Source organism: Terrapene carolina, unplaced genomic scaffold (assembly GCF_002925995.2).
Source record: "Terrapene carolina triunguis isolate 2854851 unplaced genomic scaffold, T_m_triunguis-2.0 Scaffold210, whole genome shotgun sequence".
NCBI lineage: Eukaryota > Metazoa > Chordata > Testudines > Emydidae > Terrapene > Terrapene triunguis.
In genome coordinates, this window is record NW_020664561.1 from 10,244,531 (window position 1) to 10,264,741 (window position 20,211).

Below are 20,211 nucleotides of genomic sequence, written 5' to 3' on the forward strand. Positions count from 1 at the left end.
TGATCCAAAGCCCACTGAATTTAAAGAAAAAGAACTTTGGATCAGGCCCCTCCTTTGGAAATTCTGGCATGAACCTCTCTGTACCTCAGTTCCCCCATCTGTAAAATGGGAGATAATGACGCTGACCAACCTTTGTAAAGCACTTTGGAATCTAGGAGTGGAAAACATCACAAAGCATTATTATTATTAATAGGCTTGGCAGGATTCATAGTTTCAAAGATGCTACAGCCAGAGGGGACCGCTGTGATCCTACAGGAGGTCAGAGTAAATAACACAGACTTCCCAGAATTCATTCATGTTTGAACCAGAGCATGTCTTTTGGGAGAAGGAGGGGTTGGGGGAATCCAACCTTGACTGAAAAATTGCCAGTGATGGACAAATCCACCACAACCCTTGGTAAGCTGTTCTAGTGGCTAATTACCCTAATTGTAAAAAACGGGCACCGACTTTTCAGCCTGAATTCTTCTAGCTTGAACTTCCAGCCATTGGATCTCATTATACCTTTGTCTTCTAGCCTGAAGAGCCCATGATCAATTTTTTAAATGTTTATCTATTTCAATTTTCACAGTTGTGCAAAATTATGAGTTTTAAGCATTTTTTCTATTTGTATTAATTTAAATGTTCACAGTTGCAAGCAATTATGGGGGGTTAGATAATATTTATTTAATGACAGACGTTGCGATTCAAAAAGTTACAGCTTTACAACTGTTAAAAAACACAAATTGTCAACATCAAATGTCAAAATATACAAAGTAACTATCCGTCAAACAAACTCTAGTAAGTACTTACTTTGCCTATTTGTAAATTTCTATCATCATTGATGGAGATGTTTTTTCATCGGTTTGTGTTTATATGGTGAAATCAACATTTACTGAAAAAATCTAATCCTGCCGAGCCTAATTATTAAGTAGTTAACATTGTATGCAAGTCCCGTTTTTATTAATAGACAAAAAGGAGCACTGCAATAGTTATAAGAACCATTTTATTTTCCTCCCCAAAAGCCTCTCTCCTTGTTCTCTCTCGGAAATCTAGTTTTGACACTTGTTGGAAAGGTGGATAAAAATCACTTATTCAAAATAAATAAATATATAAATAAAAATCAGATTTTTTTATTTTAAATTTAAAAAATGGTTTAAATTTAAGATTATTTAATTTAAATATTTTTTTTAAAAATAAACCTATTTAAAACTAAATTTGAAATTGACAATCTATTTTAAGGCTTAAACTTGCTATAATGTATTAAAACCATTCAAATTAACAAATAATATTAAGCAGTCTGTATTTGCTGCCGAAGTTTAAAGAAAGTCAAATCACTAAACTGGTAGCTGTCACTGGCTAAGCACCTGGAACCAGCTTGCTGAAGGGCTAAACCAGCTTTTGATAGCAGTAGCCTCTTCTGCAGCGAGAATATTTTCTTCATTTCAACTTATTCAACTGGTTCAGTTCAATGACTAATTCAGTCAAAGTTGAGAAACTGACTGGCAGTTGAAAAATCAGGAAAGCTTGTTTTCTATATCCAAGCAATAACTAAAAACAAAGTACAAGAAGATGAGATCTACTAATTCTAAAATCTTGCAGACCATTCCTTCTCAATCATTAATTCAATCATGATCTGAAGCAGAAGGGAAAGCGGGAGGGTAGTGGAATACAGAGACAGACCACACATCTTGAAGAGCATCTAATTATAGGTAAGTAACCTCCTCTTTTTCTTTGTGAGCGGGTCCCTATGTGTACACCAAATGTGGGTGACTGGTAAGCAGTCGTCAGGGGGGTGCAAGGATGCAGGCGATATAGATTACTGTAATGCTGCCGTTCCAAAGGCTGCATTTTCAGAAGTGGCTTGGACTTCGTGAAGGGATGGATGCAACTCCAAGTTGGCACCTTACAAATGTACACTAGGCAGCCACCAAAGGTTTGGGAAATAGATGAGGATGGTGTCAATGATGGCTGGCAACTCTTGAACGTCCTGTCAAAAGTGACCTTTAGCCAGTGGATGATATTGGGTGGCTGACGTTGAGGTGGATGGAGCTGCATACCTTGGTCTTTGCAGTGTCTGATAATTACGTGGTGGTTCATATGGTCGTTAGTGGTAGAAAGGTTGTAGAAGAGGCATTGATATATACACCTGTTTATGATGTTTCTTCTTTGGGGCCAAAGTATAAATGCCTATGGAGTGGAGGGTTGACCTGGAGTCATAACTAGGGCAAAGAATTGACTGTCTTTTCAATAAAGAGATTAGCTGGGTCAAAGGGTAAATGCTTGATGTTGTTCTGAACCTTGAACCCTGAAGAGAGAAGCCGTGATTCACTCCACAATACTACTGTGGTTGCTCTAGATGTGGTATCGGCCACGTCAACCGCAGCGTGGAGTCAAGTTGTTGCCATGAGTCTACCCTTGTCAACAAAGGTTTGGGAATTGGGCCCTTTCCTCCTGAAGACGTGTATCTTTAAACTCCAAGAATATGAAGTAGTTCATAAAATCATACTTAGCTAGCAGGGCCTGGAAGTTAATGATTCTAAACTGGACACTGGTGGATATGACCGCTTTTCTCCCCAGAAGTTCAAGGTGTTTAGTGCCCTTGTCCGCAGATGTGGTCTTGGAGTGTGGTTGCCCAGATCCTTCTACAACTGCTTGTGCTACTAGGAAGTTGGGGGCAGGATGAGTGAACAAAAATTCTGCCCCTTTTCAGGGACAAAGTATCATCTCTCAGCTAGTTTGGGGATACAGATGCATGACGCAAGTGTGTGCCATAACACCCTGGCTGGTTCCATGAAAGCCTGGCAGAGCTACCTGATTGAGTCCACTGGGCTGTAGGATGTCCAAGAGTGTATGCTGCATGCCATTAACTTCCTCAAATGGGATCTGAGGTTCAGATGTCACCATCTGCAAGAGTTCTTGTATTGTCTCTGGTCATCAGGTGGGGATGGCAAAGATGGGGCAATTGCCCATTGTGTGAGGATGATGATACACACATGAGTAACGCTGGTACCAGTGGATCTGGCTCTCGACATCTTTCTCCTCTGTATACTCCAGCAGAGCCTGTTGCTGTTGTCTGGGGGAAGAGGGCTTGTGAGCCTCTCACACAGATCCAGGGTGCCATGCATGTCCCATGGACCCCAACAGGGCCAGTATATTTTGAAGGCTGGCTGGGGGGACCCCAAGGCATCAGGTACCAATAGTCTCTGGGAGGGTAGTTTTGTCTGGTTGGAGGATGAGTCCAGAAAAGTCTAGAAGCCCTGTCCAGGCTAACCTTTGTTTATGAAGGCGATGGTTCATCCTGAACATTAGATTGAGGAAAAGGTAGAATCTAGTTCCATGGCAGTACTGTCGCTGCTTGCTTGTGGATGGAGTAGGGAAGCAGCTCTCTCTTCCTGAGGTGGAGTCCACTTCTGGTGTTGAAACATTCCTCAGGACTGGACCTGAAAGCAGAGGAGATTGTGGGTACAGAAGAGTGAAGATATCCTCCAGGAAGGTATAAGTCTCAATCTACCCTGGTCCTGTTAATCGGTATTGTTGGATCTGGTGTATCCATGGGCTTAGTGGTTAGCAGGTACTTACAAGATCGGGCTCGTACCGTTTAAGGGAGAAGAGTTCTGCCTGGAGCTCTTTGTCAGTGCTGGCAGATACTGATTCTTCAGTTTACTAACTGGTACCGGAGTTGATACCTTTGGTTTCTTGCTCCGGAGTGCCTTACCCTCGTGATTGGGTGGCTTGCGTGGGCCTAAGTCTTTAGGACTGGAGTATGAGGACTCACCTGATTTGGAAGGAGTCGGGGAGGGACCCTTTCTCTTGGGAGCAAATCCGGAAGGGGATCTGTTCTTGTGTCTGTGAGAGCATCCCCATCTCTCATGAGAACCCAAGACAACGGGTCTTTGGCTTTATTAGATCTGGCCTCTGCCCTGAAGCTAGTGCTCGGAGGAGCGCTGCTCAAGGGCCTGGATACGACTGGGGTCTCCTAGCTTTGTCCATCAGGTACTTCCTCAGATAGAGCTGTTGTCCCTCTCAGGTCCGGGGAGGGAAGCAGAAGCAGATATTTCACTTGGAGGAGATATGAGCCTCCTCAGAGCAGTAAAGATAGTGCTGGTGGTCACTGCTGACCGAGATGGAGGGAGGACAGGAGACAGTTCTTAAATCCAGAACTCTGGGCACAGTCCCCCCGAGGGGGGAAACAGAGAGTCTCAGGGCAGGGAAAAACTAGTCTACACTAACTATAGAGAGATTACTAAAAACACTAAGAACTATATACAATTATGTTTACAGATAAGAGAGACAATGCAAAGATAGCTACAGACACAGAGGATTCTGAATCAAGTCATGTGGTGGTAAGAAAAAACTGGGGAGACAGTCAGCTCACACCTCTCCTTATCCCCTCCTCAGTGCTGACCACGAGGAGCTCCAGGGCAGAGGCGTGGACTAACGGACATTACTTGCATGATTTTCCAGTCTCAGGTGCATGGGGTGGATGTGTGCCCACGGGTGGAATACACATAGGGACTAGCACTCGGACAGAACCACATCAATTCAATTCACTAACTACCGATAATACTTCCTTCCTAATACTTCTCTTGGTTTTAAATACAAAATATATTTTGATAATTACTTTTCTCTTATGTATCCAGCACACTTTAAGGTAGGTTTATTTAACCAATAACAAACTAATTTTAAATGCTGTTTTTGTGCATTTTTAATTGAAATCCAATTTCCAGCCAAATGAGTCTTGACTCAAATATAAAGTAAAAAATTAAGTAAATAAGCAATGTGCCATTCACCATTTTCCAACATAAAAAAATAGGTAAAAAAATAAGAATCTGAATGAATAAATGTGTATAGATATAGTGTATTCTCCTGGTTAGCAAAGACCCCATTTGATGAAAAGGCTGTATTTCATTGTGACTAAACATCTTTTAATGCTTACCAACTAAAAGGTATAAATGCAAAACAAGATTAAAATTGCTGATTTAAATCAAGGGTTCCTGCTTGTTGATTTAAATCATGATTAAAATTGCTGACTGACATCACTTTGATTTATATGAGACCGCTTTGGTGAGGGAAGCAGAATTGCTTCTTAACGCAGAATTGCTTTTGCAGAGTCCCTATGATATCAAAGTAGCTCGAGATACTCTGAATGGTCTCTGCTTGCTATTAACCAGGTACACCTATACCTACAGTGTTGCAATATATTCAACAGCTAAAACAACCTACAGCAAAGAGACCACTAGGTGGTGCTGTGACGCCATGAATTGTTCCAGGCCTGGGAATAGCATATGACAGCAATGATTTAAAAGACCTATTTAAGATCAATTCCACTCCTGCAGCAATGTGCAGTATAGTTCCTCCAAAAGCTCCTGGATCAAACAGCAGAAATGAGCTGCAGGCTGATATGAGGCAATGGGCTCATGTCCTCGGAAGCTGGACAATCTCCACTAACGAGTGAATTAAGTGAAGTGTCTTTCTTTTCAAGGAAAGTTTCTATCGAATAACACTGCATGGGGCGAAACAGCCCAATATACCCAGGGGGAAATCTTCAAATGAAACTTCTCGATTGAAAAGAAAGGCAGCGAGCTTTTCTTGCTGCTGCTGCGCTCTGAAAATATGAGGCCAGATTGTCAAAAGACCTCCCCACCCAGCAGCTCCTGCTGTCTGTGTGCGCGTGTTCTCTATGCAAGCTGCTGGGTGCTGAGATGCCTGAAAATCCTACCTGGAAGGGAGATCCGTATTAGATGCTGAGCAGACATAGTAAGTGTCCCTCAAGATCAGGTGTAGAAAGTCCTAATCTAGAACAGGGAACTGAGAAGAGCGTGGGCTCCATCAAAGAGGTACCCAGACAGCTCTCCCTATCACCCCGAAGAGCAAGAATGTGCTGAACTAATGTATCTTCTCCAGCACCCGATCGGGCCCTCCTTCAACTCCTACTGACTTCACGGGTGGGGGTGCGCTTGGATCTGAGGAGACGATTAGGCCCTGATGCCTATTAACCCCTGTTCTTCCTGGCTTTCCCTCACCTCTGCCTCTCCTTTGTGCTGGAGCTGGGAGCGAGCTGCAAAAGGATCTAGGCAGGCTTGAGAATGGTCTAGAGCATTGCAAGGGCAGGTGGCTGCTGTTCTGGGCAATTGCAGGCACTACTGAGCCCACTGTCCTGGTTCACCACACATACATGGGGGTGGGTGGGTGGATGAGAGAGAGAGAAGGAGAAGAGACGCGAGGAAGAAAGGCTCTCCAGCCTCCTTGGCTTCTACCCAGCAAAGACAGCAGCTGTGCCCAGCTTCCTGCAAAGCCAAACAAATCCTGGCAGCGTGTTTCGTAGCAGTGTGCTTCGGGATTGGCAGAGCGCAGCTGGCTTCTACCTGCCGAGTGAGAACAAGACACGGAGAGAGGTGGAACTAAGTATCCCAGCGGGATTCAAGATGCTCTAATCTCTGTTAGCAGTGGGGGAGAGAGTAGTGCATGCGAAGGGCTGGCTGGGGAGCAGCTATCTGCTTGTTCTGGGACTGGATCCAGATTGTGTGTACATATATGACTCTGAACAACATCATCAGTGTAAAGAGGGTAGAGACAAGCCAGGTTTGCAACGCCCAGAGCGGCATAAGACAAGAGAGGGTTGGGACCTGACTGCTTCTGCCTACATCTGGAGGCAGCGTGTGAATTTAGCACTGAAATCCAGCAAGGTCACTGGCAACAGGAGCTGGGGCTTCTTGGCAGATGTGGGACATAATGGAGGGCACATAGAAGTCTAGAGGAAGAGCCCATCTCCTTCTTTTCCCACCAGTTGGGTTTAGCAGTTGGATCCCACAATACCTTTGCCTTACAAACACTCTTCTAGCTCTGTCTAAAAGCTGTTCATCCTGCTGCTGTGCTGGGCAATGTCTGTAATCTATAAACGATGCTCTCTAAAGGCCTCTCACCTCTAGTTCCTTGAGCTCTTGGCCTTCCCTTCACTTCAAACAGCCACATCGCTTCTCTCAATCCTGTCCCTTTGTGATTTTGAATAACTCACCGAGTTGCCCTTTTGCATCTCTTCCTTTCCAAAGGACATAACATCCTAGTCAATACCCAAGACCCTGGAGTCCTTGACACATTCTCTTTGCCCTTTGCAGTAGCTTCTCAATTTCTACGATGACCTTCTCCTAACACAATGACCACAGTGGAGCACAGTATTCCACCCATAATCGGGCAGTCAGCGGTCCGGATTCACATAGGACTGTCCTGATTTTGAGCAGGCCATCCAGTAACTTTGCTAGCAGGACATCAAAAGTGTCCCTGAAACATCTCTGAGGATCTTGTGTTACAGCATGGCATTGCAAGGTGACGATGCTGGCTTGCGAGATGGACATATTTTGTAAACTGATGGCCCCGATGCAATAGTAACAGAGTCACAACAGTGGAGCAGGGTGAATTTGCCCTTGGGGATGATCATGTTATTATTTATTTCCATTTAAAATAGTGCAAAAGTTCCCATGCACAGGCTCTGAGCTCCCAGCCCATAACTTACAAACACCAGCTATGCAGGTCAGGAAAGTCTCCTGTTCTACAGGGAACAAGACCATCATCAACTAGTAACTAAATAAGTGGCAACACAAGATGTTGTAAGAGTCATTTCCTTCAATCTGTCAGGTATGATTTTAAGGTATTTCCACCATCAAAACCAACACCAGCTTATCTAGCAGAACTGGAACATAAAGTGGTTGGGGATATGGAGCGTTTGACTCCTAAGCTGATGGTCAGAAACCACCTCAGGTCTGCAGTGCCCAGAAGTTGTTCCCCTCCGATAGCTGTTTGACAGCCTGTGTAAAAGGAATGGTGGTTCCCATCTTTGCAAGCTGAGATGGGGCCAGCCCCAGTTACCTGAGGGACAGCCTCGCCCTCCATGACTGTCACCTGTCACGACAGTCGCATCACACTGGAACAGCAGAGCTCGAGAGCGACTCACCTGTGTGCAGGAGCAGGGGCTTTCACAATGACGACCACACAGATATGGGGCTCATTCCTGGGAAAGGTCAAGACGGCTGGATGGCTGAGAGTCTTGTTGCCTTCAGAGCAAAAGGCAAGGCCCAGCATTTTGAGACAGCCTTCCCTCAACCTTCCCATCAACAGGAGACAAGACAGCTTGTCACCTCACAAGACGGAGCAGAATTTTCAAAAGAACTCAGCTCCTCTTTGGGCCTCAAAATAAGTGGTTAGATCTTCAAAAGAGCTCATCCCGTTGGATGCTGGGAGCTTCTGAAAACCCACCCGCCAATGGCACAGCGGGAGCTGCCAACTGCTGGGTGCTTTGGATAAGCTCACTCTTATTACGGCCTAAACGAGAGCTGAGCTCATGAAAACCTGGCTCCGCGCTCTGTGGACAGGCCCTGAATTCACACAGAGAGAGAAGAAAGAAAAAAATGGGGAACAACAGAAGACAGGCTCTCCAGTTCAAGCTGGAAGAGCCGCGGAGGGTTAGCAGATGTCTCATTCCAGCCTCCTGCTGGTTGGTTTGGGAATTAGCTCTTTCAGTGGTGCGCCGTCGCTAGTGGTGTGTCACCAACCGTTACTCTCTCGGTCTCCATCGTCCTCACAGTCGGACCCACGTCACTCCCGGACCACGGCATCTGTTTCTGGACACTGCCTTCCGGCTGTGCCTGCTCCGCTGGCTCTCCCCCCACTTCCGGGGGGCAGCTTCTGGCTCTATCACTCGCCTCAATGGCTCACTGCAGTCCTCAGTCTAGCCTCTTCCTCTAAAGGCAAACTGCAGTCCGGCTTAGCCACTTTCATCACTGGCAAATGGGGGGGGGGGAAGGGGGAGGACCCAGGCCTGCCCGCTACTCTGGGCCCCAACCCAGGGACCCTCTAGCAGCAGCCACTTACTGCCCTCCTCAAACTCTCCCTTACTGCCTACTTCCCTGGGCCACTTCCCTGTAGTCCCAGCACTTTCTCTGCGCCATTGTGTCAGGGCCCCAGTCTGGCAGTCGTCAGCCTAGAGCTCTCCCAGCCTCTGCTGATCCAGCCCAACACTGCTCTGTCTTAGGTGCTTCTCTAAGACAGGGGTGGGCAAACTATGGCCTGGGAGCCACATCCGTCCCTTCAGACATTTTAATCTGGTCCTTGAGCTCCTGCTAGGGACCAGGGTCCAGGGCTTTCCCTGCTCCGGCGCTCCAGCCGGGAAGCGGGGTCAGGGGCTTGTCCCACTCCGCGTGTGCTGTGGTTTCACACAGCTCCTGGAAGCAGCGGCATGTCCACCCTCTGGCTCCTACACGTAGGGGCAGCCAGGGGGCTCCGCACGCTGCCCCCACCCCAAGCATTGCCTTTGCAGCTCCAATTGGCTGGGAACCGCTGCCTGGCCGTGCCTCTGCATAGGAGGTGGAGGGGGGACATGCCGCTGCTTCCGGGAGCTGCTTGAGGTAAGCGCCACCTGGAGCCTGTACCCCGACCCAGACCTGATCCCCCTCCCGCCCTCCAAATCGCTTGGTCCCAGCCCAGAGCACCCTCCTTCAACCCCAACCCCTCATCCCCAGCCCCCACCCAGAGCCCACACCCCCAGCTGGAGCCACACACCCCGTGCACCCCAACCTCCTGCCCCAGCCTCATCCTGCACCCTGAACTCCTCATTTCTGGCCCCACCCCCAAGCCCACACCCCCAGCTGGAGCCCTCACCCCCTCCCACACCCCAACCCCCAATTTCATGAGCATTCATGGCCCACCATACAATTTTCATACCCAGATGTGGCCCTCGGGTCAAAAAGTTTCCCCACCCCTACTCTAAGAGCCAGTTGTTCTCCCTTTGCCCTCCAGGGAGAGACTGCCTTCCTCTCTGCCCTACAGCCTTCTTATAAGGCCCAGCCTGGCCCTGATAGGCTGCTTTCAAGCCTCCACTTGATTGGCTCCCAATAAGCCCTTCCATGATTGGCTGGGGCTCTGCACAGCCTCTTTGGCTTGCTTTAACCCTTTCCACACCAGAGTGGGGCAGCTGCCCCACTACAAGCCCATATTCTTGGGGGGTCTGACATGGATGGGGGGCTTGGTTAGCCTCAGGAGGAGACAAGTCTTGCGTTGCTCAACGGTGATGGTTTTAGAAGCTGCCCTGATTATCTGGCTGCTGTCCCAGCCCCCTGAGTTAAAACACCGCTTCCTCCCCATACGCTCAGTGCGCTGGGGGTCCGAAGCAGAGGGACATGGGGAGAGGGCAGGTGATTAATGGAAGCTATTATGGATGATGCCTTTTTGTACAGGCTGGAGGGGCATGGAGAAGGCAACGTGAGCAGTGGCTAGAGCCACCCAGTCTGGAGAAGGTGGCATCCTTCCCCCTTCTTTCACTTGGCCCAGGAAACTCTTAGGCCTCTCTCCAGCCTGTATTCATCTCACTCTGCAGCAAAGGCCCATGCAAACCCCTATGGCCTAGAGGTGAAATCCTTTCCACAGGACACCACATTTCCGCTCAACGATCCCTAGGTGGAGCTGAGCCCTAACTGCGCCCCTAAGGCTCTTCCTGGCACCTCTGTGCCTCTGATCCTGGAGCATCTGGGCCAACGACCACGAACTAAACAACGACTACGAGGCGCAATCGGGAGATCCGCGGCCTAGGAGCTGCCCAGTGGGGAAGCAGCCAGGAGGGTGGCTGGGAAATGGGAATGGTAATGAGGCTCTGACTTCACACGCAAAGTGTTGAGGCTGCCATGCGCCATCCCCAGCTCCAACAGCGGCAGCAGCCTCCGCCACCGGCACGAACACTTGGTATTACATTTATAACAGAAACCAATTAAAAGATAACAAGAGAACATATGCTCTGGATCGCAAGAATTTAAGTGTTTAAAAAAACCCATGACCTCCGGCTATCACAGGGGAAGTGTCAGTATTGTTTCGAAAGGCCCACAGACTATTTCAAAATGCATCTCTCCAGCCATTAGGGACTAGCTGTCATCGGCCAGGTGATTGGTACAAATGGGGAAGGTGGGATGCATGTGATGACCCAGGAATGCTCCATCTCTGGGTGGGTTGGGACAGGATCTCAAATTAGTATTTTTCTGCATGTGAAGTATGTTTTCTCGGTCCCTGCAAACATCAGCAGGTGGCTTGCAGGCCTATGGATCTTTAGAGTGATTCCATGCTTTCTTTTCCAGACTAGGCCAGAACTATTTTGCAGCAAGCCTCGCAAGGAATACTGGCAGGTCTTTTACTACTTAGCAGTCACTGCAAATGGACGGCATATGTACATGGATCCAATCAGCTCTTTGCAAACAGCCTCTCAGCTCTCATGAACTTTGCAATGAACAATCTGTGCAAATAAAAAGGGACACGAGACAAACCAAGGCAGAGTCGAGTAAGTCTGCAGTAGTGTAAAAACTTTCAGCCAGGTTGTGCATAGCTCTGCGGGAAGGGTGTGAGGACTCCTAATCCACCTACCATCACCCTGCATTGGCAAGAAGTGCAATCTGGATTCTTGCATGCCCGGCCCAAAAGAACCAGGGACTCTAGTGTAATTGCTCAAGCATTTGCACATGCACTCAGCAGGTTCTGCAGTAGGAGAGCGTGGGTCTTTGTCCCCCTCTAGTGCTTGGTCCACATGAGAGGTTAATAGATCAGCTATAACTTCTAGCTAGAAGACTTAAGCCCAGCTCCTCAAAAGTATCTAGGTACCTAATTCCCATTGATTTCAATGAGAGCTGAGAAACAGCTGAGACATGTTTATCTTGGAATGCAAATCACCAATGCAAAGTTCTAATTGCTGCAGGTTAACTGCATGTTTTGCATTTTGCCACGAGTCCGCGGGATCCAGACGGAGAGAGAAACATTTCCCTGGCCAGTGTAACCCACTGGTGAGTGTTACTGGTCTCCATCTGTATCAATCCACAAAGGACTCAAGTTGTTTACAGGCCCCGCTAGGGAGACTTGGTTCTGTAGCTCAAGCTATAGCAGCTCACATATTTTGCTCTGAAAGTCTCCAGGTCAGTCCCTGGTGTGCTGGCCAAGACAGCGGCTGTCACACCAGCATGGCCAGGAGTTGCTATGCAGCCACGTGTTCAGGATTTAGTAAAGCTGGTGATATTCAAATCCCCAGGCATCTCTCCTGACCATTCGGTTTGCCAGAGCCGGATGGACTGACGTGGCAGTGGCTCTCTCTGTGAAATTCCAGCGCACCCAGCAGGAAAAGGGGAATAGGTGGGTAGTTCTTGAACTTCCAGGGCTTATCCTGGCATCTACTGAGGTGTCCCTTTTTTCTCCCACATGGACAGTATGGATTTTCCCTGATTCTTTCAGAGGACGTGGGAGGTGCTTCTGATGAAAGAGGGACCCATTAAAAACCCACCTGGCTGGCATGAGAAAGGGAACTTTGATCTGCCGGCCTGTCTCGTTGTCATTTGCTTTGAACAGAGAGGCTGACAGATCCTTCCCACTTCAAAGGAAAGCGCACTGATGTCACTTAGCTGGAGCTACCGGAATGCCCACTCCACAGGAAGCACTCGGCATGGGACAGTCATTTGCTCGGACATGAAAAGGTAGGATTCACATGTCATTTCTCTGCCCTCCAGCTGGCAACCACCCGACACTGGAAAATGACGCTGTGGCCAAACTGTGCGCTGGGCCACACCAGCACCAAGCCTGAGTAAGGCTCCTGAAGTCAACGGAGAGCAGAACATGGCCCTACGAGACATAAGGATTAAACCGATCCCCCCATCTTAAATTGGAGGAGATGCTCCTGCCTCCTTCAGCTTCAGCCGGCGAGGACGTCACGGCAAGAGATGTTGCAGTGCTGTGGCACTGAGCTGGCAGGGGTTGATATTACATGGCAGCATCCCAGGGGCACTGAGGACAAGGTCAGCAGGAGGTCAGATCCTCTGCTGGGGTAAATTAGCACAGCTCCACTGATGTCAGTGGGGTCGTGCTCATTTGCACTAGCCCCTGGGGTTTAGCATGGAATCATGCCTCATCGACGACTCCAGATGCAGGAGTTCCTATAGGACAACCACGTAGGGTGGGAGGGGAACTTTAGCTCACCAATAGTAGTTAGGCGAAGGATGTTCATTGTTCAGGGCTTTGTTTTTGCTGTAGCTGGAGATCATATGAAAGCAGTTCTAGTTACAGTAGAACCCCTATTTTACAAACTAACCTGGGATTGAGGAGTTCATAAAACTGAAAAGATCATAATAATGAGCATCTCAAAAGGACGGGAGGTCCAGTGCCTAAGTTGCAGAACAGTGCACTGCATCGCTATCTTCATGTCCTTCACACCACTGCAAAGTGACTTCCAATGCACTGAAGGCACTGGAATGTGAAGAGATGGAGGCTTGTTCTTCATCTCGTGTGATTTGTTTTCCCCCGGCCAAGAAAAAATGGTTTGTATAACTGGTCGTTCGTAAGACTGATGCTCATGAAATCGAGGTTCTGCTGTGTTGCTACTATTACTTGTCCCTAGGGATTATGTACTTAATTTCTCTCTCAGACCTCTACAGTACTGCTGATCTGGGCAGGAAGCAGCATGAGAGAAGGAAGAGGAAGTAGGAAGAGTTACTCAGGACTGAGTTGTTCAAAGTCAGCGTTTGCTCTAGGCACAGAGCCGAGGGCTAAGTCTGATGAGGAACCTTTGGACTCCATCAGCACAGACTGCACATTCACCCCAGAGGCCACTTCCCTGGAACTTCAGCCCACAGTGTGATGCGTGCAATTGACAATCATTACAAGGGGGGTCAGAGAAGAACCAGCTCCTCAGTTAATAAGTCAGTTTGTCTCCATCTTCTACGCTCAATAGAACTTACTGTTTAAACATTTTGCCGAGAAATAGGACAGTGCTAACCTCACTCAGAAACCCCTGCAAACAAAACAAGCCTGTTAAACCAAAAAGGAGAAAGAGCACTTCTTAGCTTCCCCATTGTGCTGGAAATGGACCACTTTGGGACAGCTTTGCAGGCGCAGGAGGAAAGCAGCACCCACAGAGAATGGTTTGTCTCTTGCAATTTTTCAATCAATATCTGGACATTCACCAACTAAAAGCTAAGAGGAGAAAGTGGCAGGTGTTGGAACAGGAGGGAAGCTGAAAGGAGATACTGTACAGGAAGGAAGGAGAAGACTGCGAGACCTGCAGAAAGGAAGAGACCACGGTGAAACGGCCCAGACTGGAGGGGAAAAAAGGAGGAAATAGAGAAAAGAAAAGTCGCTGTGCTCAGAGAGATCCTGCCGCTGAACTACAGTGGACTTAATACTAAAGAGGGTGGTGTGACGTTCCCCTCTGGTGTTATCTGGACCAGTGATCTGCTAGGTCACTCCAATCCTTGACTCTGGGAGCCAGCCTTATCCTGCTCTGCTGTGAGGACCCCCCCCGGGGCTGTTCACACACAGCCTCTGGCATGTAAGCTGCGTCCAGCTACTTGCAAGTGAATGACACTAGCCAATATCTATGTCCCAGACAACCCTGGGAACCTCCATCTTGCAGTGTGCAGTTATGCCCGCTGGATGCTGCAAGCTTATATAAGTTCGTCAATTTAACAAAGAAATTGATATGTACCAGGCTTGTTCTCCCAAGGGGATTCTCTGACACACTGCAAACCAAATGCACTGCTTCAGGTAGAATAAACAAACAGATTTATTAATTATAAAGGTAGATTTAAGTGATTATAAGTCAAAGTATAACAAGTCAGATTTGGTTAAATGAAATAAAAGCAAAACGCATTCTAAGCTGATCTTAACACTTTCAATGTCTTTAAAAACTTCGATGCTTCTGACCACAGGCTGGCTTTTCAGTCAAGCTCTCCCCTTTGATCCGCGTTTCAGTCGCTTGGTGGTAGTGGTGTTTGTAGATGTAGGTGGAAGAGAGAGCATGGCAAAATGTCTCTTTCCCTTTTATCATGTCCTTTCTTTCCTCTTGGCTTTGCCCTCCCCCTCCCCCCCCCGAGTCAGGTGAGCATTACCTCATTGCAGTCCCAAACTGCCCAAAGGAAGGGGGTGACTCCCTTGAGGGTCTAATAGATTCTTTTGCTGCTGCCTAAGCCAGTGTCCTTTGTTCCTGTGAGGCTGGGCTGGGTTTGTCCCATCCATGTCCGGATGAGGTGTGAACTGCCTCTCTGTTCTTGGAGAGTTTTTGCATGGGCTTGCTTTAAGTCATGAGGATACATTTTCAGCCTCATAACTATCTACCTGAAAATATAACCTATAACCTTACTGTAACAATTACTATAACATCACTATAACTACCATGCTCAGTGCATTATGAGCCTTCCGAAGACACCCAACATGACAAACTTTGCATTGGATACCATACAATCATTTTATAAAGATGAACACGGGGGTGTAGGGTGTCCCCCGAGGTACAGAGTGTCACAGGTGGCTTTGGGCAAACCCCTGCTTCAATAGCCGTACGAATCCAAGTGATCCATCCAGAGTCAGAGAAAGGTGAATTTCCTAAATCAGACCCATGCATAGAAGCCGAGTTTCCATCATGCCAGGATGGAGCAAGTCCCATTATTTATTTTAGAGCCAGGAGTTTGAATCTCCAAACTTAGAGATGAAAACAATCTATTAGATTGTCTAGTTCACTTCTTGCAAGTGCATTGTTGTTCCTTACAGTACAGGTCAGGCAGATTCCTGCTGGCTGTAAATAGCACTCCCATAACCTGTAACATTCACCTGAATGGGACATAAGAACAGCCATACTGGGTCAGACCAATGGTCCATCTAGCCTGGTATCCTGTCTTCTGACGGTGGCCAGTGCCAGGTGCTTCAGAGGGAATGAACAGAACAGGCAATCATCAAGTGATCCATCCCATGTTGTCCACTCCCAGCTTCTGGCAAAGAGAGGGTAGGGATACCATCGCTGCCCATACTGGCTAATAGCCATTGATGGACCTATCCTCCATGAATGTATCTAGTTCTTTTTTCAACCCTGTTATACCTTTGGCCTTCAAAACATCCCCTGACAAAAAGTTCCACAGGTTGACTGTGCGTTGTGTGAAGTAGTACTTCCTTTTGTTTGTTTTAAACCCGCTGCCTATTAATTTCATTGGGTGACTCCTAGATTTTGTGTTAGGTGGAGGAGTAAATAACATTCCTATAAACCTTCTCCACACCAGTCAACCTTTCATAGACTTCTATCATATTCCCCCCCATTAGTCATCTCTTTTCCAAGCTGAAAAGTCCAGTCTTTTTCATCTCTACTCATATGGAAGCTATGGCCTTCTCTGTACCTTTTCCAGTTCCAATATATCTTTTTTTGAGATGGGGGATCCAGACCTGCACACAGTATTCAAGATGTGGGCGTACCAGAGATTTATATAGAGGCAATATGATATTTTCTGTCTTGTTATTTATTCCTTTCCTAATGGTTCCTAACATTCTGTTCATTTTTTTGACTGCTGCTGCACATTGAGCAGATGTTTTCAGAGAACTATCCACAATGACTCCAAGATCTCTTTCTTGGGTGGTAAGAGCTAATTTAGACCCCATCATTTTGTATGTATAATTGGAATTATGTTTTCCAATGTCCATTACTTTGCGTTTATCAACACTGAATTTTGTCTGCCATTTTGTAGCCCAGTCACCCAGCTTTGAGAGATCCCTTTGTAACTCTTCACGGTCTTTGAACTTAACTATCTTGAGTAATTATGTATCATCTGAAAATTTTGCCACCTCACTATTTACCCCTTTTTCAAGATCATTTATGAACATGTCGAACAGCAGTGGTCCCAATACAGACCCCTGGGACACTACTATTTATCTCCCTCCATTCTGAAAACTGACCATATATTCCTACCCTTTGTTTCCTGTCTTTTCATCAGTTATTGATCCATGAGAGACCTTCCTTCTTATCCCATGTCTGCTTACTTTGCTTAAGAGCCTTTGGTGCGGGACCTTGTCAAAGGCTTTCTGAAAGTCTAAGTACACTATATCCACTGGATCACCCTTGACCATGTGTTTATTGACCCCCTCCAAGAATTCTAACAGATTGGTGAGGCATGATTTCCCTTTATAAAAACCATATTGACTCTTCCCCAACATATAGCTCAGTGGTTTGAGCGTTGGCCTGCTAAACCCAGGGTTGTGAGTTCAATCCTTGAGGGGGCCATTTGGGGATTTAGTTGGGGATTGATCCTGCTCAGAGCAGGTGGTTGGACTAGATGATCTGCTGAGGTCCCTTCCAACCCTAATGATCTATGATCTATGATATCGTGTTCATCTGTGTGTCTGATAATTCTGTTCTTTAGTACAGTTTCAACCAATTTCCCTGGTACTGAAATTAGGTTTACTGGCCTGTAATCCCTGGGATCGCCTCTGGAGCCTTTTTTAAGAACTAGTTTCACATTAGCTATCCTCCAGTCATCTGGTACAAAGTTGATTTAAATGCAAGGTTACATACCACAGTTGTTAGTTCTGCAATTTCATATTTGAGCTCCTTCGGGACTCTTGTGAGAATACCATCTGGTCCTGGTGACTTAATACTGTTTAATTATCAATTTGTTCCAAAACATCTTCTAATGACACCTCAATCTGGGACAGTTCCTCAGATTTGTCACCTTAAAGGAATGGCTCAGGTTTGGGAATCTCCCTCAGCAAAAAATGCATAGTTTCTCCGCAGTGGCCTTATCATCCTTGAGTGCTCCTTTAGCACCTCAATCGTCCAGTGGTCCCAACTGATTGTCTGGTAGGCTTCCTGCTTCTGATGTACTTGAAATTTTTTTTTGCTGTTAGCTTGAGAGTCTTTGGCTAGTTGCTCTTCAAATTCTTTTTTGGCTTTCCTATTTATACACTTGACTTGCCAGAGTTTATGCTCCTTTTTACTTTCCTCAATAGGATTTAACTTCCAATTTTTAAAGGATGCCTTTTTGTTTCTAACTGCTTCTTTTACTTCGTTGTTTAGCCACGGTGGCACTTTTTTGGTCCTCTTACTAGGTTTTTTTAATTTGGACAAAATTCCTTCCTACTGCACCTTTGAAAACATCAAGGCAAATCAAAGAAATCACTTGTATTTTGACCTTAACCACCAGCAGCCACAGCATTCAGTAGAAAACATCAGCATGGACGTGTTTTCTGAAAAGTAAGATTTGATCCACAGAGTACCAAGTGATCAGTACTGTATGAGGAGTGACTGCTAAATGTAAATACCATGCAGAACTGGAATAAAGCTACCAGAGCTTTGGGGGTGTGTGGAGAATCTTGCACAATGTCACAGCTGGTTTTGCTCCCACAGTATTACACTGTTCACTGTGAAACAGCATGTCTGAGGGAGGCAGTTAATGAGAGCAAAAGAAAAATAGACATGTAGGTGCCCAATTCCCATTGACTTTCAGGGGCAGGTGGGTGCTGAAGTACCCTTTGCACCACTGGAAATCTTGCCCCCACATGGCATGCATACTCATGTGCAGGGAGACCCTGTACTTACACACAGCACAGTGGCGTGTGCAGTTACCCTTTCCGCCTCCGTGGTGTGTGCCTGGAATTTCCTGTTTGCACAGATTCACATTTTATTTCACAGGTTGAAAGCACCTAGATTCTCTGTCTCCACATCAAGCTTCTCTAACCAAGCTGACTAGCTTCACCCAGGAAGAACTAGTCCCCTACACATGCCTCCCTCAATTGTCTGATTCCTGATGACTCCTATACAGAGACCAATTCACAATTGGGTATAGAAGTAAAAGAAAGCTAAGGTTCGGGGGGGGGAAAAAACACTGGAGAGGCAGAAACTCCAGACTCAAGATCCAGGTAGAAGAGTGCCGATGTGGAAGAGACAAAGATTAAAGACATATATGAGCTAAGAGTAGAATCAGGCAGGAAGGCTTGGTGGCATGAATGCATTAGCCTTTCATCTCTCTGGGCGCTTGGCTTTTTATCGTCCCTAATGACCTCATCCAATCCCTACTGAAGCCAGCAGGAGTCTTTCCATTGACTTCAATGGGTGCTGGATCAGGGCTAAACAACAAACAAAATGAGTTGGCGTCTTAGCTTGAGCAGTTTGTCCATATCACAACACCAGCACATGACTGGCTGTAGGAGTCCACATTGGGGGGACAGAGAACAGCCGTTATAAAGATGGGAACACAATCCTTCGGTGCAGTCAGGCACATCTGGCCTGGAAAAGGGCTCCCTTACCTTGACTCCACACAGCTGGTATCTGCCGATATGCTCTCTGGAAGGATGTGTGTGTGTTCTTGATCACTGGCTAGGCCTCCTACCTTTGCTTATGTCTTCGTACTCCAGCCAGAGCTGCCGCTGGACCTGCTTATTGGGATACCAGATGGAGCAGGATTCCTCAAAGCCATAGACTGCCTCCTGGATGTAGTGGTTGCCAAACTGGTCTAGCAGGGCCACGAAATCGCCTCGGGAGGTGGCTCCATCGAGAGAGTGGAGGGCGTTGCTGAAAGCTGCAGAGGAACGGACACAGCAAGCAATGAGAAGTAGAAGGCATGAGTGAACACGAGAAGGGGTGGTGCCAGAGCGCCCAACAAACCCCACCCCTGCATGGCCGAGTAAGGGCTGTGACAATCCAGCCTTTGGTTTTCAAGGAGACTAGGATCAAAACCTCACTCAACCCAAAGGCTATTCTACCACCATCCTCCCCATCCCGGCTTGCAGCCCGGCGGTACTTACACTGGGAGATGGTCAGCTGGTTGAGCCGGACGTGGTACATGACGGAACGCACCTTCCAGTGCTGCAGCAATGGGTATCCAGACACCTCGCTGAAATTCACCATCCCTGAGGGAGACGGGAGAGCAACCCCCTCAGCGCTGGGGAGCGGCGAGCTGCCCAATGGGCAGTCTGCCCCACACCGGGAGTGTGGTTCAGGGAGGGGAGGGTGTGCGAGACCGTCCCCAGCGCACACAGAGGGGAAATAGGGGTGCTGTGTCTTAGGGAGGGAGGCTGGGATGTCCAGAAGAGTTCTGCATGGGCCGAACTTTGCTTTCGCTGAAGTCAGTGGGGCTTTTACCACTGCTGTCAACGCGAGCAGAATTAGACCAACACTGAGGCCTTCTGAAAACCCCACTTAAATACTAAACCTCCTCATCCCAGGCTCTTAGCTCGCACTTCAGCCACCAATCTCGAAGTGCTTTCTAAAGGCAGGGCAATCCATTCTCCTCACTTTACAGGTGGGGAAGCTGAGCCACAGGGAGGGGACAGGACTTGCCAAAGGCCACCTACAAGGCAGTAGCAGAGCCAGGAATAGAACCTGAGTCCCAATCCAGTGCTCTATCCTCTAGGCCACACTGCTTCCCTTAGCACAAGCCAAGCAATACATTTCCCTTATGAGCAGGTTAC

At 47.3% G+C, this 20,211-nt stretch overlaps 1 protein-coding gene across 1 annotated transcript in view; it reads right to left on the reverse strand.

Annotated features, from left to right (window-relative positions):
* LOC112107425 (astrotactin-1) overlaps positions 1-20,211 on the reverse strand; it is a 203,478-nt gene that overhangs the window by 11,300 nt on the left and 171,967 nt on the right. Inside the window, exons 15-16 of the mRNA XM_024201119.1 lie at positions 19,546-19,650; positions 19,131-19,319 (exon numbers count right to left, since the gene is read on the reverse strand). Of these exons, the coding sequence (XP_024056887.1) occupies positions 19,131-19,319; positions 19,546-19,650 (294 nt within the window). The remainder of the gene's footprint in view (positions 1-19,130; positions 19,320-19,545; positions 19,651-20,211) is intronic.